This window comes from Salvelinus fontinalis, chromosome 17, assembly GCF_029448725.1.
Source record: "Salvelinus fontinalis isolate EN_2023a chromosome 17, ASM2944872v1, whole genome shotgun sequence".
Classification (NCBI taxonomy): Eukaryota; Metazoa; Chordata; class Actinopteri; order Salmoniformes; family Salmonidae; genus Salvelinus; species Salvelinus fontinalis.
This window is the reverse complement of record NC_074681.1, coordinates 16374947-16395295: the sequence shown is the minus strand read 5'-3', so window position 1 is coordinate 16395295 and position 20349 is coordinate 16374947. Positions and strand designations below refer to the sequence as shown.

At 42.6% G+C, this 20349-nt stretch overlaps 2 protein-coding genes across 4 annotated transcripts; both read left to right on the top strand.

The window, feature by feature from the left end:
- The first annotated feature begins 5643 nt into the window (after nucleotides 1–5643).
- LOC129813818 (oocyte zinc finger protein XlCOF8.4-like) lies at nucleotides 5644–14499 on the top strand. 2 transcript variants are annotated; one of them, XM_055866371.1, is made up of 4 exons: nucleotides 5644–11261; nucleotides 11364–11401; nucleotides 11645–11759; nucleotides 11959–14499. In XM_055866371.1, exons 1-4 carry the CDS (start codon nucleotides 11057–11059, stop codon nucleotides 13059–13061), a joined length of 1461 nt encoding a protein of 486 aa, XP_055722346.1. In that variant the 5' UTR covers nucleotides 5644–11056; the 3' UTR covers nucleotides 13062–14499. The 2 variants fall into 2 exon arrangements, with proteins under 2 accessions (XP_055722346.1, XP_055722345.1); XM_055866370.1 differs by having other exon boundaries at nucleotides 11364–11485.
- A 98-nt stretch (nucleotides 14500–14597) lies between these two features.
- LOC129813817 (zinc finger protein 436-like) lies at nucleotides 14598–20339 on the top strand. 2 transcript variants are annotated; one of them, XM_055866369.1, is made up of 4 exons: nucleotides 14598–18344; nucleotides 18452–18537; nucleotides 18693–18807; nucleotides 19006–20339. In XM_055866369.1, exons 1-4 carry the CDS (start codon nucleotides 18131–18133, stop codon nucleotides 20115–20117), a joined length of 1527 nt encoding a protein of 508 aa, XP_055722344.1. In that variant the 5' UTR covers nucleotides 14598–18130; the 3' UTR covers nucleotides 20118–20339. The 2 variants fall into 2 exon arrangements, with proteins under 2 accessions (XP_055722344.1, XP_055722343.1); XM_055866368.1 differs by having other exon boundaries at nucleotides 18431–18537.
- The last annotated feature ends 10 nt before the right edge of the window (nucleotides 20340–20349 follow it).

Genomic DNA, 20349 nt, shown 5'->3' with positions numbered 1-20349 from the left:
TAGGCTATACATGTTCATACAACTTTACATTTTACATCTGGAAACTACACTTTTACTGTGTACATTGTCTAAACTGACACCACTGGTACTTTATAAAACTGGTCATCTTAATCGAGGCTCATTACATATTGTAGATGGATAAGAGATAGATTGATATGATTGGTAGTTTGTATGATTTACTGGTTCATTGATTAGTCAATCAACAGAGACGGAGATAATTAGGGAGATATACAGAAAGAGAATGCAAGAGAGAAAGATAGAGTAGGAAGTCAACGGGAAGTTTAGGTATTTCTTGCATTATCGCTTGCTGCTTGGTTGTGCTGGTGCAGAGTGAAGGTAGGAACAGTCTTAACTCTCTTTCTTATTCTTTGTTTTTATCTCAGTCACCCTGGAACTCGCGAGGAGTAACAATGACAGTGTGTTGGGGTGGGATGGTCGGGGTCAGGGGAATAAAGAGGTGATGTCAGGCTTAGAGGCTTTGTGTTCTACAAAAGGCCGGTAGTCAAAACGACATAACATTCAATTGACTTCCGCTGTAGTGAGAGGGCCAAAATGGCAGCGGGAGGAGAGGGCCTGTCAGTCACAGAGAACAGCCAGAGCCGTGGTTAGGGGTGTCGGGGTGTCCATCAGCATACTCATACACATTTTGATACATATTGTGAATGGAGTTTTATACACTGCTCAAAAAAATAAAGGGAACACTTAAACAACACAATGTAACTCCAAGTCAATCACACTTCTGTGAAATCAAACTGTCCACTTAGGAAGCAACACTGATTGACAATACATTTCACATGCTGTTGTGCAAATGGAATAGACAAAAGGTGGAAATTATAGGCAATTAGCAAGACACCCCCAAAAAAGGAGTGATTCTGCAGGTGGTGACCACAGACCACTTCTCAGTTCCTATGCTTCCTGGCTGATGTTTTGGTCACTTTTGAATGCTGGCGGTGCTTTCACTCTAGTGGTAGCATGAGACGGAGTCTACAACCCACACAAGTGGCTCAGGTAGTGCAGTTCATCCAGGATGGCACATCAATGCGAGCTGTGGCAAAAAGGTTTGCTGTGTCTGTCAGCGTAGTGTCCAGAGCATGGAGGCGCTACCAGGAGACAGGCCAGTACATCAGGAGACGTGGAGGAGGCCGTAGGAGGGCAACAACCCAGCAGCAGGACCGCTACCTCCGCCTTTGTGCAAGGAGGTGCACTGCCAGAGCCCTGCAAAATGACCTCCAGCAGGCCACAAGCAATAAGCAATAAACAGCCCATCATGCTTAGGGATATGTATAAAAATGCTGGACAGGACATTGTTTTGGCTACCATGGCTATGCCCCCATAGGATGACAATGACCCCATCCATAGGGCACAAATGGTCACGGAATGTTTGATGAGCATGAAAACGATGTCAACCATATGCCATGGCTGTCTCAGTCACCAGATCTTAACCTAATTATGAGAGATTCTGGAGCGGGGCCTGAGGTAGCCTTTTCCATCACTATCAATAAAAACAACAAATTATGGAATTTCTCATTTACGAATAGTGTTACATCCCTCCAATAGAGTTCAAGACTGCAGAATCTATGCCAAAGTGCATTGAAGCTGTTCTAGCTCGTAGTGGCTCAATGCCCTATTACAACACTTTATGTTGGTTCTTCCTTTATTTTGGCCGTTACCTGTATATCAGTACTACTGTACTGTTATGCATATTCTCTCATGCAGCTCAATCAACACTACTTGCTCTCTTCTTCTACACACTATCTAACATGCAATACTCTTTATATCTAATACCTTCACTTATATATGTACAGTACATGCCTTTAAAAACCAAAGAGAAGGACCTCAATGTAAATCAGCTATAATTCATGTATTATGCAATAGTTACTTGAAATATATTGTAACGACCCTGGGTTTATAAGCGCGGAAATCGACTCTGCCGCTTGAGCATGCTTTTGCGGCACAGTCGATAGCGCGCCGGACCTCGGGCTTAGGAGGTCGAGGGTTCGAGACCTGCTCCCTGCTGTTTCATTACATTGGTGTCGGAAGTGATCGGACTTCGCATCCACGACAGTGCGTGTGCTTGGCCGGTGAGCGCGTTCCTGTAAGACGTAAAGTCGCAAGCTAGCGCGAGGACGCGCTCTTTGAAAGGAGGGAGTAGTGTAACAACCCTGGGTTTATAAGCGCGGAAATCGACTCTGCCGCTTGAGCATGCTTTTGCGGCACAGTCGATAGCGCGCCGGACCTCGGGCTAGGAGGTCGAGGGTTCGAGACCTGCTCCCTGCTGTTTCATTACAATATGATGAAATTCAGTTTATTTGAGGGTTCTATGAAACTAGTTTTGTTTCCCAACTATGTGTCGAATAAGTTATATCCCCTTTCAATCCTTTAATAAATACCATACCACAGTTTCAGAATGGTTTCATTAGGCTGTGGAGATTACGCCTATGTTCAATCGTTCATGAAGGCATCATTAGACTCACAAGGAACCATTACTTTTTAAAAATGGTTGAAGAAAGTGTTTTTGTATTTTACCACAGTGTGTTGTGCATTATCAATGCATATTGCCTTTTATACATTGATAACCATATGAGCCACTGCACTACACTCTCCCCTGCATGTAGCCATATATATTTACTAAAACCAGATGACGTTTTACTATCCAAAGTCTTTAAGGTCTTCTCTTTTTAGTCAATAGATATAGCGGGGTTCTTACTAGAGGGAGTACAGCTATAACCGGAAGGGACTTTTTCCTAGCAGGTTAGGAGAACTTACACAGCAGGTTAGGATAATTAACGTGGCAGGTTAGGACACTTAGGTTAAGGTTAGGAAAAGTGTTAGGGTTAGCTAAAATGCTCTCCTAACCTGCCACGGAAAGTCACTTCTGGTCGAACGAACATCTAGTCACAACCGTTTGTAAGATGACAAACGACATAAAAGGAATCATACTGCCATCTTGTGGCCGGTTGGCCTAGAAAACACCCTGGTATTTGCCTTGCCAGTGCTAAACTCTGCCAAATTTGAAGGGCTGTTGCAGTCTCATATTTAGGCTAACAAATACTTACCTCACCAGTTAAACAGAAGTGTAATTAAGAGGATGAGTGGGGTCAGATGAGATTGGGATCTCCATATGCAGAAAAGTGGGGAGGCTGTTGCAGTGAGAGATATGGAGCAGGCAGAAATGTTAGCTCAGGCATTTATGAAGGTACACAGCTCAAGTAATCTGACAGAAGAGGTGCAGCGGAGAACATCCTGGGGTCCTGGAACAGAGAGAAGTGGTGGAGGATGCATTGAATGCTCCTTTTACCCTGGCTGAGATGAAGAGAGTTATAGCTAAAGCTAGGGTAGGATCTCATGGGAAGGATGAGATGTTTTACATCATGATGGCTCATCTGAGAGACACTGCAATGGGGAAAGTATTGGGCTTTTACAATAAGGAAATTGCCTGACAGTTCGAAGCAGGCTGTAGTAGTGCCGACAAACCAGGGAAGAAAGACCCTACTAGTCCAAACTATAGGCCGATAGCGTTGGCATTTCATACATGTAAACTTATGGAAAGGATATATAATGGAGCCGGAGGGGATGGCTGCCGTTTTACGTGCTCCTAACCAACTGCTATTTTGTTTGTTTTTTTGCGTTGTTTGTAACTTATTTTTTAAACTTATTTTGTACATAATGTTGCCGCTACCATCTCCTATGACCGAAAAGAGCTTCTGGACATCAGAACAGCAATTACTCACCTCCAACTGGACAAATACATTTTTCTTTAGCGAGACCGACGCGAAGTGCTCGCCTGAGGTAGAGTACCTCATGATAAGCTTTAGAACACACTATCTATCAAGAGAGTTCTCATCTATATTATTCGTAGCCGTCTATTTATCACCACAAACCGATGCTGGCACTAAGACCGCATTCAACAAGCTGTTTAAGGCCATAAGCAAACAAGAAAATGCTCATCCAGAAGCGGTGCTCCTAGTGGCATGCATGAGAGCACCATCTGTTCCGGACGACTGTGTGATCATGCTCTCCATAGCCGATGTGAGCAAGACCTTTAAACAGGTCGACATTCACAAAGCAACAGGGCCATACAGATTACTAGGACGGGTACCCAAGCATGCGCGGACCAACTGGCAAGTGTCTTCGCTGATATTTTCAACCTGTCCCTGGCCGAGTCTGTAATACCTACATGTTTCAAGCAGGCCACCATAGTCCCTGTGACCAAGGAAGCAAAAGTAACCTGCCTAAATTATTACCACACCGTAGCACTCATGTCGGTAGCCATGAAGTGCTTTGAAAGGCTGTTCATGACTCACATCAACACCATCAACCCGGAAATCCTAGACCCACTCCAATTTGCATGCCGCCCCAACAGATCTACAGACGACACAGTCTCAATCACACTCCACACTGCCCTTTCCCACCTGGACAAAAGGAACACCTATGTGAGAATGCTGTTCATTGACTACAGCTCAGCGTTCAACAACATAGTTCCCTCAAAGCTCATCACTAAGCTAAGGACCCTGGGACTAAACACCTCCCTCTGCAACTGGATCCTGGACTTTCTTACGGGCTGCCCACAGGTGGTAAGGGTAGGCAACAACACATCTGCCATGCTGATCCTCAACACTGGGGTCCCTCAAGGGTGAGTGCTTTGTCCCCTCATGTACTCCCTGCTCACCCACGACTGAGTGGCCAAACACAACTCCAACACCATCATTAAGTTTGTTGACAACACAACAGTGGTAAGCCTGATAACTGACAACGATGAGACAGCCTATAGGGAGGAGGTCAGAGACCTGGCAGTGTGGTGCCAGGACAACAACCTCTCCCTCAATGTGAGCAAGACAAAGGAGATGATCATGAACTACAGGAAAAGACGGGTCGAACAGGCCCCCATGGAGCGGGTCTAAAGTTTCAAGTTCCTTGGTGTCCACATCACCAACAAATTATCATGGTCCAAACACACCAAGACAGTCGCGAAGAGGGCACGACAACACCTTTTCCCCATCAGGAGACTGAAAAGATTTGGCATGGGTCTCCAGATCCTCAAAAGGTTCTACAGCTGCACCATAGAGATCATCCTGACCGGTTGCATCACCGCCTGGTATGGCAACTGCTCGGCATCTGACCGTAAGGCGCTACAGAGGGTAGTGCGTACGGCCCAGTACATCACTGGGGCCTAGCTTCCTGCCATCCAGGAACTATATACTAGGCGGTGTCAGAGGAAGGCCAGAAAAATTGTCAAAGAATCCAGCCACCCAAGTCATGGACTGTTCTCTCTGCTACCGCACGGCAAGCGGTACCGGAGTGCCAAGTCTAGCACCAAAAGGCTCCTTAACAGCTTCTACCCCCAAGCCATAAGACTGCTGAACAGTTAATCAAATGGCCACCGGACTATTTACATTGACCCGCCCCCCCTCCCTTTGTTTTTAAACTGCTGCTAATTGCTATTTTTTTTATCTATGCATAGTCAATTTACCCCTAACTACATGTACAAAATAACTTGACTAACCTTTACCCCGCACTTTGACTCGGTACCGGTACCCCCTGTATATAGCCTCGTTACTGTTATTTTTGTGTTACTTTTTATTTTTATTTTACTATTTTTAATTTAGTTTATTTAGTAAATATTTTCTTAACTCTTTCTTTAACTACATTGTTGGTTAAGGGCTTGTAAGTAAGCATTTCATGGTAAGTTCTACACCTGTTGTATTAGGAGCATTTGACAAATAACATTTGATTTGATAACGGAGAGGCTGATGTTCTTCCTGGAGAGCAGAGGCCTAATGTCACTAGATCAAAGTGGGTTCAGGAAAGGCAGGGCAATGAGGGATCCTGTACTGTGCCTAGAGTCAGTCATACATAAGGCACAGGCAAATAAGGAAGTGGTGGGAATGGTTTTCTTTGATGTAGAGAAGGCCTATGATATGGAAGGAAGGGTTACTTATCAAACTGGATATCATGGGGGTTGGAGGAAGGGTTTTTAACTGGATAAAGATTTTCTTTTTGGGCGATCAGTACAAGTGAGGGTGAGGATTTCTATGTCAGAAAGTTACGAGGTAGATAATGGTACCACCCCAGGGAACTGTCATTAGTCTTTTGTTCTCCATTATAATTGACAATGTATTCTCCCAGTTTTAGACCAGATATTAGGAGGTCATTGTTTGCGGATGACAGGGTGCTGGGGAAGAGAGGGTGAAATATTCCCCATACATACAGCTAGAAGTGTTCAAGAAGCGAACAGTGAATTTGAACAGTCCCTCAGATGGGCTTCAAGTTTTCAGGTGAGAAATCACTTTTTTTTACTGCCTGAAGCTATTGAAAGGAATATTGAGAGGGTGGTCTGGTTTGGTTCCTGTGGGTCTGGTTTGACACTCAAGTAACATGGGCAAAGCAAATATTGAATGTGATTTGTTGCCTGTCAGGTATAGAGTGGGGAGCAGATAGAATGGCATTGGAAATACCCTATACACCGAGTCTACAAAACATTAGGGTAAACCTGCTTTTTCCATGACAGACTGACCAGGTGAAAATTATAAACCGTTATTTATGGCACTTGTTAAATCCACTTCAATCAGTGTAGATGAAGGGGAGGAGACAGGTTAAAGAAGGATTTTAAAGCCTTGAGACAATTGAGACATGGATTGTGTATGTGTGCCATTCAGAGGATGAAGATGCAAGGGCCTATGTACAGGGTATGGTAGTAGGTGCCAGGCGCACCGGTTTTATTGTGTCAAGACCTGCAACGCTGCTGGGTTTTTCACGCTCAACAGTTTCCATTGTGTATCAAGAATGATCCACCACCCAAAGGACATCCAGCCAACTTGACACAACTGTGAGAAGCATTGGAGTCAACATGGGCCAGCATCCCTGTGGAACGCTTTCAGCTCCTTATAGAGTACATGCCCCGACGAATTGAAGCTGTTCTGAGGGCAAAAGGGGGTGCAACTCAATATTAGGAAGGTGTTCCTAATGTTTTGTACACTCAATGAATTGCGCTGTCAAGGTCATCACTGGACAATGGAAGTGTAGCATATGGATCAGGCTCAAGCTCTAAGAATATGTTGTGGAGCAATCAGGACCTCCCCGGTGGCAGCTCTGCAGGTAGAGTGGGGAGACATGCCGTTAAAGTTAAGACAACAACTAGCCTTGACATATTGGGTAAATCTACAAGGACTTAGGGTTACACATCCTACAAAAAAGGTGCTCCTAGAGGGCTGGGAGCTTGAACAAAATCTGAATACAAGTTTGGGGTGGATGGGTAATGGCTTGGCGAGAGAGAGACCCTCGGTGGTTCTTCCTGCTATCCCTCCTTGGTTGCTCCCTCAGCCAATGATAGGCCTAGGGTTGCTTAAGAGGGTAAGAGCTGGTGAGGAAGGAGTAGATCCAGTAAATATTGTAAGTGAACATTTAAGAACACAGTACTATGCTGTCTTGAATATATTCACAGATGGATCTGAGCACCCTAAAACAGGGAGGACAGGTGCAGCTTTTAGTGTTCCTGAGTTTAAGGTGACAGTGACAAAAAGAGCAACTGATCATTTATCTGTTTACACAATGAAGTTGCTGGCATACTATTGGCTGCAGAGTGGGTGGAGGAGGTGAGGCCAGACAGGGTAGTAATCTGCTCTGACTCCTGTGCAGCACTGATGAGCTTAAATGCATTTGTGTCTCGGATCAGACTAGATGTATTCTATGAGATTTTTCAGTGCTTGTATGGTGTGAGACAGATGGGATAGTTGTGATGTTCCACTGGGAACCAGCTCATGTGGGAGCAGATGCCAAGTGGTTGATAGGAACAGTGGTTAATAATAAAAGGCAAGAGTTGTGGGGCAGGGATGGAAAGGGAAGACCGGTATAAGATCCAGGAAAAGGTGGAGGCAGGGAGGTCCTTAGGTCGAGAGAGAAGGGAGGAAAGTGTAATCACTAGGATGAGAATGGGACACACAAGGCTCAACAGTACATTAAAACTGGTAAGAAAACTTCAGACTGGGAGGTGTGATCACTGTCAGGAGGAGATGGATACAGCGGAACACGTTCAATTTCAGTGCCAGCAATATGTGAGGGAAAGGGAGACGTTTGTCTTACATTTAATGAGTAATGGTGTTGAGTTTCTTTCCTGTAGGTTTTCACTCCAATCCCAGTTGTAACTGACTTGATTCAGTTTATCAACCTGCTAATTATTGGAATTGGGTGCACTAGATTAGGGTTGGAGTAAGAACCTACAGGACGGTACCTCTCCAGGATTGGGTTGCCCTGATTTAGACCTTCCCTGTCTCTATTCCACACTCCAGTCCATTTGGTGGTGGTAATGCGCCTTAAAGTTTTTTGCCAAGCACCATATAAAATCCACAGAAGAAGAAGAAGAAAAATATGAATGGAGTGAGCTGTGCGCCAGACAGAGTTCTGGAGGTAAAATGTAAGTGAATGAGGGCTAGTTAAGTGAGGTGGAAAGTGTGGTGAAAAGCTCGGAACCCGACCCTGGCATCGATGGACATAAAAAATAATCTGGTCCAGTAGAAGTGATATTTTTTAAGAATGTGTGGATCTTTCCCTTTTGGCAGATCCATTTGTGGTTTCAGGATGGGTGGGAAAGGAGTTGGGTGCAGTTGAATCAGTGACGGTAACCTGTAGTGGACATGTGATATTTGTTTGTGTTTCTTCTGACCAGAGGGAGCAGGCGCTCCGTGTCACATAACTTGGGTGAAGATATGTTTCTTGAAAGGAGTGATTTCTGGGTTAGCTAGAGTCAGAGTAGTGTGGCGGATGAATCCGAATTAGTTGGGTAACATAGATAATTAAGATGTTTTATTTGAATAATATGTTTATGTGAGATACTTGTCATTAGAATGTATCCTTTTGGACTATAGTGTTGGCAGTTGCACTTTTCCCTACGCTGGGGCTCAGTCACTTGGGGCCCAGAGAGGGGAGAGGTCAGGCTTGTCTTTCACATGTCCCTGGTGCTATGCAGAATATCAGAAAGGGAAGAGAACAGAATGGAACATTGTCTTCATATGTGAATGTGTCTTTACCTATTCTTAAACCATGTGAAGGGATGGCGTGATTAATGGGGCACCAATTACTTGTCTCCACAATGTCTGTGCGCCAGTCACTCCCTCCTTTTCCCATTGGGGGGAGGTGTATGGCAGTGTCTGGAAACATTGTATGTCCTCTCTGATGTTGCACTTATCCTGGGATAGTGTATGGCCTAGAGGCTCACTCCCCTCAGTGAGCTTGTCCAGGAGTGGGGTCAAGAGGGGGTTTACTTGAGATGGGAGTATCTAGAGTTGATAATTGTTATGCCATTGGATGAGTTGGTGTTTTTGTACTATGAAGTACCAGGACTGAGATTAGAACCTCGTCTAAGGGGCCAAACTCAACGATAATTAATAGTGAATGTTATCTGGCTACGGAATACTCCTTTCTCAAGAAAATTATTTCTTTGTGAACAGTTCCTAAGATCTGTGATTCGTCATGTAAGTTGAGAGGGGTGTATCTTGGCTATAAAAGATCTTTGTACTTTTCTGTTGGTACTTTTCAATAGTTCATTAGAGATAGCGCATCATTGAAAGTCAAAAAGGCTATTGCAAAGCTCGTATTAAAAAATATGTAGTTTAAGTATAACTCTGACTGGTGTGTATAGTTTGTAACTCTCATCATTTGGTAAAGCAGAAAAATGCCACCACAGTAGTGCATTAGGTGTCATGCGGAGGCAGTGAAGTAATTAGAGGAGGATGCGTCAAGAGAGGAGGATCCCTGAGAATAGTAGATCTATGCCAGCCAGTGGTGGAAAATTATTCAATTTTCATACTAGAGTAAATGTAAAGATGCCTTAATAGAAAATGACTCAAGTAAAAGTGAAAGTCACCCAGTAAAATACTACTTGAGTAAAAGTCTAAAAGTATTTGGTTTTAAATATACTTAAATATCAAAAGTAAATATAATTGCTAAAATATACTAAGGTATCAAAAGTAAAAGTATAAATCATTTCAACTTCCTTATATTAAGCAAACCAGACTGGACAATTTTCTTATGTATTTGTTATTGATGGATAGCCAGGGCACGCTCCAACACTCACACATCATTTACAAACCAAGCATTTGTGTTTAGTGAGTCCGCCAGATCAGAAGCAGTAGTGATGACCAGGAATGTTCTCTTGATAAGTATGTGAATTGGACCATTTTCCTGTCAAAATATAACAAGTGCGTTTGAGTGTCAGGGAAAATGTATGGAGTAAAAAGTACATTATGTTCTTTAGGAAAGTAATAAAGTAAAAGTTGCCAAAAATATAAATAGTAAAGTACAGATACACAAAAAAACTACTTAAATAAAAATACTTTAAAGTACTACTTAAAAGTACTTAACACTACTGATGCCAGCACAGAGCGATAGGCCAACGAGTGATATATCCTTCACTAAGGTTGACTTCTTAGCGTTCATAGCAATGGTTATCAACTGCATAAATAGAACGTAAATCACAGAAAATAGATGTTGTTGTGGCAGCTGCAGAGAAGTATTTGGGTATATGAGATTTGACTTCAGAAGACTTACAAGGTGTGTTGAGTGGTGGTGCCCTGTCCTCCCAGGCCGCTGGCATGGTGCAGGAGCAGATAGGGTCAAAATAGTGGAATGGGGTAGGTGGTTTTTAGTGAGTGTAGGATTAGTTGGATGGGTGTTTTTTTAAATGTTATATATAATTGGTTTTGTTTTTTCCTTTTCCCCTTATCCAATTTTGTATCACGATGTATAATATATTTATATTGTAGTCCATTTGGGGGCGGTAATACAACATATTGGATACGAACCGCGCTTAAACACCGAAGATGGTGATGAAGAAGAAGAACGGAAGCGCGATTGCGCACGCATCTCCGATTTGAAACATGGTTGGCATTTATCGACATCGTTTGCCTAAATAGATCTCCTTACAAATGTCGAATTGGTCCAATATCAACATTTGCCATAGTGTGAGAACTGGAAATATACTGATTATTTATTGCTCATTGGCTAGCAAAATTGTTTAAACATATTTACTTAATCACGGCGAATAAATACTGGGCTGGACAGGATGGCCAGCTGCAATTTTCAGGAGCAGTTTGTATCCATTATGGAAGTATTGGCTAAAGCAGCAGTAGCAGAAATAAACAAACGTGTAGATGATAGCTGTGCTGTTATACGTTTGGAAATGACCCAAAGCCAGCGAGATATTGATGTACTGAAAAGGAAGTGTCAAATGATGGACAGCGAGCTGAAGAAGACGCGCAGACGAAAAGGTAGTTGTGTTATTATTCATGGTAAATTGATTGAATATGCAAAACCCAAATGTGTGAATAGCCCTAATATTTAATATTTGACCGAATATAATTATTTTCTAGGTTTTTACCCCGTGGCATCAGAGAGATCTTCACATCCAGTTAAGATTGTTTTGAACAAGCAGAGGAGTACCTCACAGTGGAGAGACAGCAAGATGGCTGTTGAAGGGGACTCTCAACCCCATGTGTGATACATCACCTTTTACAATTACAGAGACCTGATATCTTGGATCAATTATGTTATTGGATTATCAGGAGAATTTACTGCTTTTGTGTGATTCATGAGTATGAAAAGGGTTAGATATGGTGTGTGTCCTGAGTAATAACCTCAGTACCTGTTACAGCCTTCAGATGTGGAGCAGAGAGTGGAGACTGAACCCATACTGATCAAAGATGAGGAGACAGCAGAGGATGTCTGGAAGACTGACCCTCAGGAAGAGCTCAGGATCACTGGAGAGGGTGGGTACGACCATAAGGGGTACTGCTCTGTCTGTCTATGGAAGACTGTGTGGGTGTGGTGGTATGATAAAATTGGTGTTGGGTGTTTTATGTTCTGGCATGTGTAGCTCACGGACACACAGTCAGTTCTAAAGCAGTCATGTTTTGCTGTTAAGGGTCTTTTGTAATCTTTATTTTATGTTTATCCCCAAATCTTTAGAGTCTGGTTCCAAGCCTGGGAAACCACCATCCTTTGAGCAATGGCACTGTGATGAGGACTTCATCACACAACCCAATATATCTCCCAAAGACTCAGTAAAACATTACCCCAATTCTGATCGTCCAGAGGAACCAGGAACACCCCGGCTCGCATCTACAGAGGTGTTCAGCGCAGAGCAACACCGGCCAGACGAGGACTCACTAGACCTAGTGATGGTGAAAGAGGAGGAGCTGGATCAGACCACAACCCTGGCAGGACCTGACCAGTTTGTCATGGATCAGTCTGATGGGCAGCTGTGGACCTCTGTGGATCCAGGCAGAGACACTGACCCTGATGGTCACCCAGATTTCTCCTTTCAATCCACAGAAGAGTACTCTCAGAATATCTCAATTTTCCCATCTCATAGTGGGCTGTCATCTGTTCCTACTATGACAGATGATGTAGGGCCATCGCTTCACTCTTCTATATGGAAACCACATGCTAACATGTTCAGTGCAGCAGCACATAGGAAAAGACATGTCAGGACATTGGCTAATGAGACTAGACAACAGATGCCAGACGAACAGAGCAGTGAGATACTGAACTCAAATAATGAAGGAAATCGTTTAGCTCTACAGCCAAGGCAGCATCAATACAGGGCTTCAGAAGCAACAGTGAGATTGAGTGAGTGCATGACAGGGTCAAACATGGCCACCACCTCCACCTTCTCTGGATACAGTCTGAGTCACAGTAGTTTTAACATGGTGAAGAGAATGAGGACTCAGTGGAGGTCAGGCGGCACCACCGAGAGGCGTTTCAGCTGCACCTTCTGTGGGAAGAGCTTCCCAACTTTCTGGCAGCTCAAAGAACACCTCCGGAGTCACACCGGAGAGAAACCGTACACCTGTGAACAGTGTGGCAGGAGTTTCACCAAGCAGTGCAACCTGATCAGACATGCTGTGGTCCACAGCGGGGAGAAGCCCTACAAGTGCACACAGTGTGGGAAATGCTTCACTCAGCGCTCCAGCATGAAGTCACATCAGAGAACTCACATAGGAGAGAGTCCAGTGTCTCCATACGTGGTACCCGCATACCCTGGGGATCGACACACAAGTTTAATGTAGTCTCAGAACAGATGGAACAAATAGGAACATAATTGCATTATGCTTCGGAAACACTTTCAATGTGAAAATGTAGATCAATCAACCGTACTCGCTATCTTCTTCTACACTATCTGATGTGCTTTCTTTTTGAATCTAGTACCTCTACTGATACACCCCCCTATGTATTTATTTGGACAGTGAAGCTACAACTTTTAATTTGGCTCTATACTCCAGGATTTTGGATTTGAGATCAAATGTTTTATATGAGGCGACAGTACAGAATGTCACCTTTTATTTGAGGGTATTTTCATACATCTGTTTTACCGTTTAGTAATTAAAGCACTTTATGTATCTAGTCCCCCCATTTGAAGGTGGCATAAGTATTTGGACAATTTCACTTAGTGTATAAAAATGTGTCAGAAGTTTAGTATTTCGCCCCATATTCTTAGCACGCAATGACTACATCAAGCTTGTGACTCTACAAACTTGTTGAATGCATTTGCAGTTAGTTTTGGTTGTGTTCTGGATTATGGTGTGTCATTTTGGAGTCACTTTTATTGTAAATAAGTATAGGATTTGTTTCTGAACCCTTCTACATTGTAAACCCTACCATGACTACGGATAATCATAAATTAATCTTGAATAATGATGAGTGAGAAAGTTACAGAGATAAATATCATGCCCCCCCAAAAATGCTAACCTCCCATGTTATTGGTAATGGTGTGAGGTTAGCATGTTCTGGGGGCATGATCTTTGCGCATCTGTCACTTTCTCACTTGTTATTCACAAATTCCTTCATGATTATCTGTAATCATGGTAGCCGCCACATTAATGTAGAAGTGTTCATATTCTATTCTTATTTACAATAAAAGTGACTCCAAAATGACAATACATTATTTACCATTAATTTCTATTGGGCACAACATTATCTGAAACACAACTAAAACAAACTACAAATGCATCCAGCAAGTTTATAGTCATGAGCTTGATGTAGTCATTGCATGCTAGGAATATGGGACCAAATACTAAACTATTGACTACATTTAATACTAATACGAATGACACCTTCAAATGGGGGGAGTAGATGCATGAAGTGCATTCATTTCTAAAATGTAAAACAAATGTATAAAAATACCCTCAAAGGGTGACATTCTGTAATGTCGCCTCAGACATTTGATCTCAAATCCAAAATGCTGGATTATAAAGCCAAATGAAATATATTTACTTCACTGTCCAAATAAATACGTAGGGGAGTGTATGTGCCTTAAAAACCTTGAGGAGAACCTCTGAATGTTAATTAGCTATAACACATGTAGTATACAATAGTTATTGGAAATATATAATGAAATTAAGTTTATTTGAAGTTTACATGAAACCAGTTTCATCGTCCTTGTTCCATAGCTATGTGTCAAACAAGATATATCCCCTTTCCTTGAATAAATACCATACCACATCTTCAGACCGGTTTCATTAGGTTGTGTGGATGAGAATGGAGATGACAATATTTGATGATGTATAAACCATTAGTTTTTATGAATGGTTGAAGAAAGTGTTTTAGTATTTTACATTTCACCACAGTGTGTCGTGCATTATGCATCTATAGCCTTTTAATGCATTAACAACCATGTGAGCCATTGCATTACAGTCTTTTCGCCTACATGTAGCCAAAGCTATTGAAAAAGACAAGGAGTTTTACGATCTGAATTCTTTTAGATCATAAAACGAATTTCTTTAATCAATAGATATGGTTACTCTACATGTAGCTCTCCGTAGGGTTTTCAGCGGTTAGCTTCGTCCATGACTGGCTCCTTGTGAACTACAATTCCGACTGTGTTTTAACGTTTAGGAACATCAATAATCATCACTTGCTAAACGGTTTTTGGAACATATGGACCTCATCTTTAATATCAGCGAGAATTAATTTTTCAAATAAAAAACAACCAGTTACTGTAGAAGATTATACAGATCCATATGCTGTGTGTGCCTCCAGCCAACGAACTACAATTCCTCCCCAGTTACGTTTACACACAGGAGCACGATAGATGGCTAATTAGCACAAGTGCTCGCCACTGTCTTCAGTCTGTCTTCTGTAAAAAGCGCTATTACATGGCGATATGGTCGTGTAGAAACACTAACCGTAGTGCTTTAAAGGTGTGTTGTAATTGAACCTTTTGTTTTTGGAAAAGTATTTCTCGCTCATATGGAAGATAGGTTTGTTATGTTTCCAAAACCGCTCCACAAGAGATGCGTGCTAACGTTCAGACCGAGCGTTGGGGAGCTTAACAAAAGTCCCCCAGGAAGAAGATACTATTGTCAATGGGCGACTAAAAGTAGCTAGTTAGGTCTATGAATGGGCTAACCTACATGCAGACAAGAATATACCTGGTATATACATTTGAAGTCGAAAGTTTACATACACCTTAGCCAAATACATTTAAACTCAGTTTTTCACAATTGCTGACATTTAATCCTAGTAAAAATTCCCTGTTTTAGGTCAGTTAGGATCACCACTTTATTTTCAGAATGTGAAATGTCAGAATAATAGTAGAGAGAATGATTTATTTCAGCTTTAATTTCTTTCATCACATTCCCAGTGGGTCAGAAGTGTACATACACTCAATTAGTATTTGTTAGTGTAATATTTGTGTTGTGGAGAAATGACCAGGCAGGAGACGGGAGTACAGTTAGTTTTCGTTTAGTCGTGCTCTACAGTTCCCGGGCACACTAGTGTGCATGTGCATTTCCTATTAGGTGTAGTAACGTAACACTGTCGTAATACATCACCGCTTAGTAACAGCATAGTAACTAATATAAACAGATGTAGATCCCAGATACTGCAGGTAGTATTGCCTTTAAATTGTTTAACTTGGGTCAAACGTTTCGGGTAGCCTTCTACAAGCTTCCCACAATAAGTTGGGTGAATTTTGGCCCATTCCTCCTGACAGAGCTGGTGTAACTGAGTCAGGTTTGTAGGCCTCCTTGCTCGCGCACGCTTTTAGAGTTCTGCCCACACATTTTCGATAGGATTGAGGTCAGGGCTTTGTGATGGGCACCCCAATACCTTGACTTTGCTGTCCTTAAGCCATTTTGCCACAACTTTGGAAGTATGCTTGGGGTCATTGTCCATTTGGAAGACCCATTTGCGACCAAGCTTTAACTTCCTGACTGATGTCTTGAGATGTTGCTTCAATAAATCCACATAATGTTCCATCCTCATATTGCCATCTATTTTGTGAAGTGCACCAGTCCTTCCTGCAGCAAAGCACCCCCACAACATGATGCTGCCACCCCCGTGCTTCACAGTTGGGATGGTATTCTTCGGCTTGCAAGCCTCCCCCTTTTTCCTCCAAACATAACGATGGTCATTATGGCCAAACAGTTCTATTTTTGTTTCATTAGACCAGAGGATATTTCTCCAGAAAGTACGATCTTTGTCCCCATGTGCAGTAGCAAACCATAGTCTGGCTTTCTTTAATGGCGGTTTTAGAGCAGTGGCTTCTTCCTTGCTGAGCGGCCTTTCAGGTTATGTCGATACAGGACTCGTTTTACTGTGGATATAGATACTTTTGTACCTGTTTCCTCCAGCATCTTCACAAGGTCCTTTGCTGTTGTTCTGGGATTGATTTGCACTTTTCGCACCAAAGTACGTTCATCTCTAGGAGACAGACGAGACTCCTGCCAGAGCAGTATGATGGCTGCGTGGTCCCATGGTGTTTATACTTGCGTACGTTGTTTGTACAGATGAACGTGGTACCTTCAGGCATTTGGAAATTGCTCCCAAGGACGAACCCGGCTTGTGGAGGTCTACCATTTTTTTCTGAGGTCTTGGCTGATTTCTTATGATTTACCCATGATGTCAAGCAAACAAGCACTGAGTTTGAAGGTAGGCCTTGAAAAACATCCACAGGTATACCTCCAATTTACTCAAATTATGTCAATTAGCCTATCAGAAGCTTCTAAAGCCATGACATCATTCATCATTTTCTGGAATTTTCCAAGCTGTTTAAAGGCACAGTCAACTTAGTGTATGTAAACTTCTGACCCACTGGAATTGTGATAAGTGAAATAATCTGTATGTAAACAATTGTTTGAAAGATGACTTGTGTCATACACAAAGTAGATGTCCTTACCAACATGCCAAAACTATAGTTTGTTCACAAGAAATTTGTGGAGTGGTTGAAAAACGAGTTCTAATGACTCCAACCTAAGTGTCTGTAAACTTCCAACTTCAACTGTATACTGAACAAAAATATAAGCACAACGTGTAGAGTGTTAGTCCCATGTTTCATGAGCTGAAATAAAAGATCCCGCTACACTCGCATTAACATCTGCTAACCATGTGTATGTGACAAATAACATTTTATTTGAAATGTTCCATATGCACAATAAGCTTATTTTTCTCAAATTTTGGGCTCAAATTTGTTTACATCCCTGTTAGTTTCCATTTCTCCTTTGCCAAGTTAATCCATCCACCTGACAGGTGTAGCATATCAAGAAGATGATTAAACAGCATGATCATTACACGGGTGCACCTTGTGCTGGGGACAATAAAAGGCCACTCTAAAATGTCCAGTTTTGTCACATAACACAATGTGACAGATGTCTCAAGTTTTGAGGGTGTATGCAATTGTCATGCTGACTGCAGGAATGTCCAACGGAGCTATTGTCAGATAATTGAATGTTAATTTCTCTACCGTAAGCCACCTCCAACATTGTTTTAGAGAATTTAGCATTACGTCTGACCAGGCTCACAACCTCAGACTGAGTTTAAGGATGCCAGCCCAGGACATCCGGCTTCTTTACCTGCAGGATCGTCTGGGCCTGGCACCCACTATATTATTGATCAGTATACCTGCCTTGCCAGTGCTAATTCTACCAATTTTGAAGGGCTGTTGCAGTCTCATATTTACGGTAATAAATAATACGTCACGAGTTGAACGGAAGTGGGATTGAAATTGCGCACGGATCTCCCACTTCGTACATTGTTGCCGTTTATCAACGTCTATGGGTTGTTTTTGCACATTAGCTTGGAAATTGTAGACAATTGACTTCAAACAGATAATACAAATCTGTAAAGTGGGTTTTACAAGATGGCCAGCTGCAGTTTTCAGTCGCAGTTGGTATCGATTATGGAGGTATTAGCTAAAGCAGCTGTAGCAGAAATAAACAAACGTGTAGATGATAGCTGTGCTGTTATACGTTTGGAAATGACCCAAAGCCAGCGAGATATTGATGTACTGAAAAGGAAGTGGCAAATGATGGAGAGCGAGCTGAAGAAGACACGAGGGCGAGATAGGAGAAAAGGTAGTAATTTGATTGCATGAACAACTGAAGTAAATCCCAAATGTGTGAATAACCCTAATATTTGACTGAATACAATTATTTTCTAGTTCTTTACCCCATGTCAACAGAGAGATTGTCATATCCAGGCAAGATTGTTTTGAACAAGGAAAGGAGTAACTCACAGTGGAGAGGCAGAGAGGACTCTCCGTGCCAGGTGTGATAAATCACCTTTTACGATTAGAGACCAGACCTCTTGGATCAATTCTGTTATTGGAATATCAGGAGAATTTACCACTTGTGTGATTCATGAGTATGAAAAGGGTTAAATATGGTGCGTGTCCAGAGTAATAACCTCAGTCCCTGTCACAGCCTATAGATGTGGAGCAGAGAGTAGAGACTGAAGCCATACTGATCAAAGATGAGGAGACAGCAGAGGATGTGTGGAAGACTGACCCTCAGGAAGAGCTCATGATCACTGGAGAGGGTGGGTACGACCATAAGGGGTACTGCTCTGTCTGTCTATGGAAGACTGAGGGTGTGGTGGTATGCACGTTCCAAATTACATTGGTGTTTTATGTTCTGGCATATGTAGCGCACGGACACAGTCATTTCTAAAGCTGTCATGTTTTGCTGTTAAGGGTCTTTTGTAATGTTTATTTTATGTTTTTCCCCAAATCTTTAGAGTCTGGTTCCAAGCCTGGGAAACCACCATCCTTTGCGCAACGGCACTGGGATGAAGACTTCATCACACAACCCAATATATCTCCCAAAGACTCAGTAAAACATTACCCCAATTCTGATCGTTCAGAGGAACCAGGAACACCCCGGCTCGCATCTACGGAGGTGTTCAGCACAGAGCAACACCGGCCAGACGAGGACTCACTAGATCTAGTGATGGTGAAAGATGAGAAAGAGGAGGAGCTGGATCAGACCACGACCCTGGCAGGACCTGATCAGTTTGTCATGGATGAGTCTGATGGGCAGCTGTGGACCTCTGTGGATCCAGGCAGAGACACTGACCCTGATGGACACCCAGATTTCTCCTTTCATTCCACAGAAGAGTACTCTCAGAATATCTCAATGGTCCCATCTCATAATGGGCTGTCATCTGTTCCTACTATGACAGATAATGTAGGGCCATCGCTTCACTCTTCAATAGGAAAATCACATGCTAACATGTTCAGTGCAGAAAAACACATGAAAAGACATGTCAGGACATTGGCTGATGAGACTAGACAACAGATGCCAGAGGGACAGAGCAGTGAGATGCTGAATTCAAGTAAAGAAGGAAATAGTTTAGCTCTACAGTCAAGACAGCATCAATACAGGGCTTCAGAAGCAACAGTGAGATTGAGTGAGTGCATGACAGGGTCAAACATGGCCACCACCTCCACCTTCTCTGGATACAGCCTGAGTCGCAGTAGTTTTAACATGGTGAAGAGAATGAGGACTCAGTGGAGGTCGGGCGGCACCACCGAGAGGCGTTTCAGCTGCACCTTCTGTGGGAAGAGCTTCCCGCGTTTGTGGCAGCTAAAAGAACACCTCCGAAGTCACACCGGCGAGAAACCGTACACCTGTGAACAGTGTGGCAGGAGTTTCACCAAGCAGTGCAACTTGATCAGACATGCTGTGGTCCACAGCGGGGAGAAGCCCTTCAAGTGCACACAGTGTGGGAAATGCTTCACCCAGCGCTCCGGTATGAAGTCACATCAGAGAACGCACATAGGAGAAAGTCCAGTATCTCCATACGTGGCACCTGCATACCCAGGGGATCCACACACAAGTTTAATGTAGTCTCAGAACAGATGGAACAAATAGTTAATAATTACATAGTTTTTCTGGAACTTTGTTTTGAGACATTTTGACAAGCTTTTCCTCCTAATTGGTTTTAATGTTTGACTGTTGACGGCTCGTCACTTTTATTTTAAACAACTAATCTACAACTGGTAACAATGTATTTTGTACTCCAAAATCGTAAAAAAACATGTTATTTTCAATAAAATGTATTTAAGGAAAGAGTCAATCT

Coding starts and splice junctions, on each gene's coding strand:
- LOC129813818 (XM_055866370.1), top strand. CDS start 11,057: ATGGCCAGCTGCAATTTTCAGGAGCAGTTTGTATCCATTATGGAAGTA. Junction 11,262..11,363: donor GAAGACGCGCAGACGAAAAG/GTAGTTGTGTTA, acceptor ATTATTTTCTAG/GTTTTTACCCCGTGGCATCA. Junction 11,486..11,644: donor AAGGGGACTCTCAACCCCAT/GTGTGATACATC, acceptor TACCTGTTACAG/CCTTCAGATGTGGAGCAGAG.
- LOC129813817 (XM_055866368.1), top strand. CDS start 18,131: ATGGCCAGCTGCAGTTTTCAGTCGCAGTTGGTATCGATTATGGAGGTA. Junction 18,538..18,692: donor GAGAGGACTCTCCGTGCCAG/GTGTGATAAATC, acceptor TCCCTGTCACAG/CCTATAGATGTGGAGCAGAG. Junction 18,808..19,005: donor GCTCATGATCACTGGAGAGG/GTGGGTACGACC, acceptor CCAAATCTTTAG/AGTCTGGTTCCAAGCCTGGG.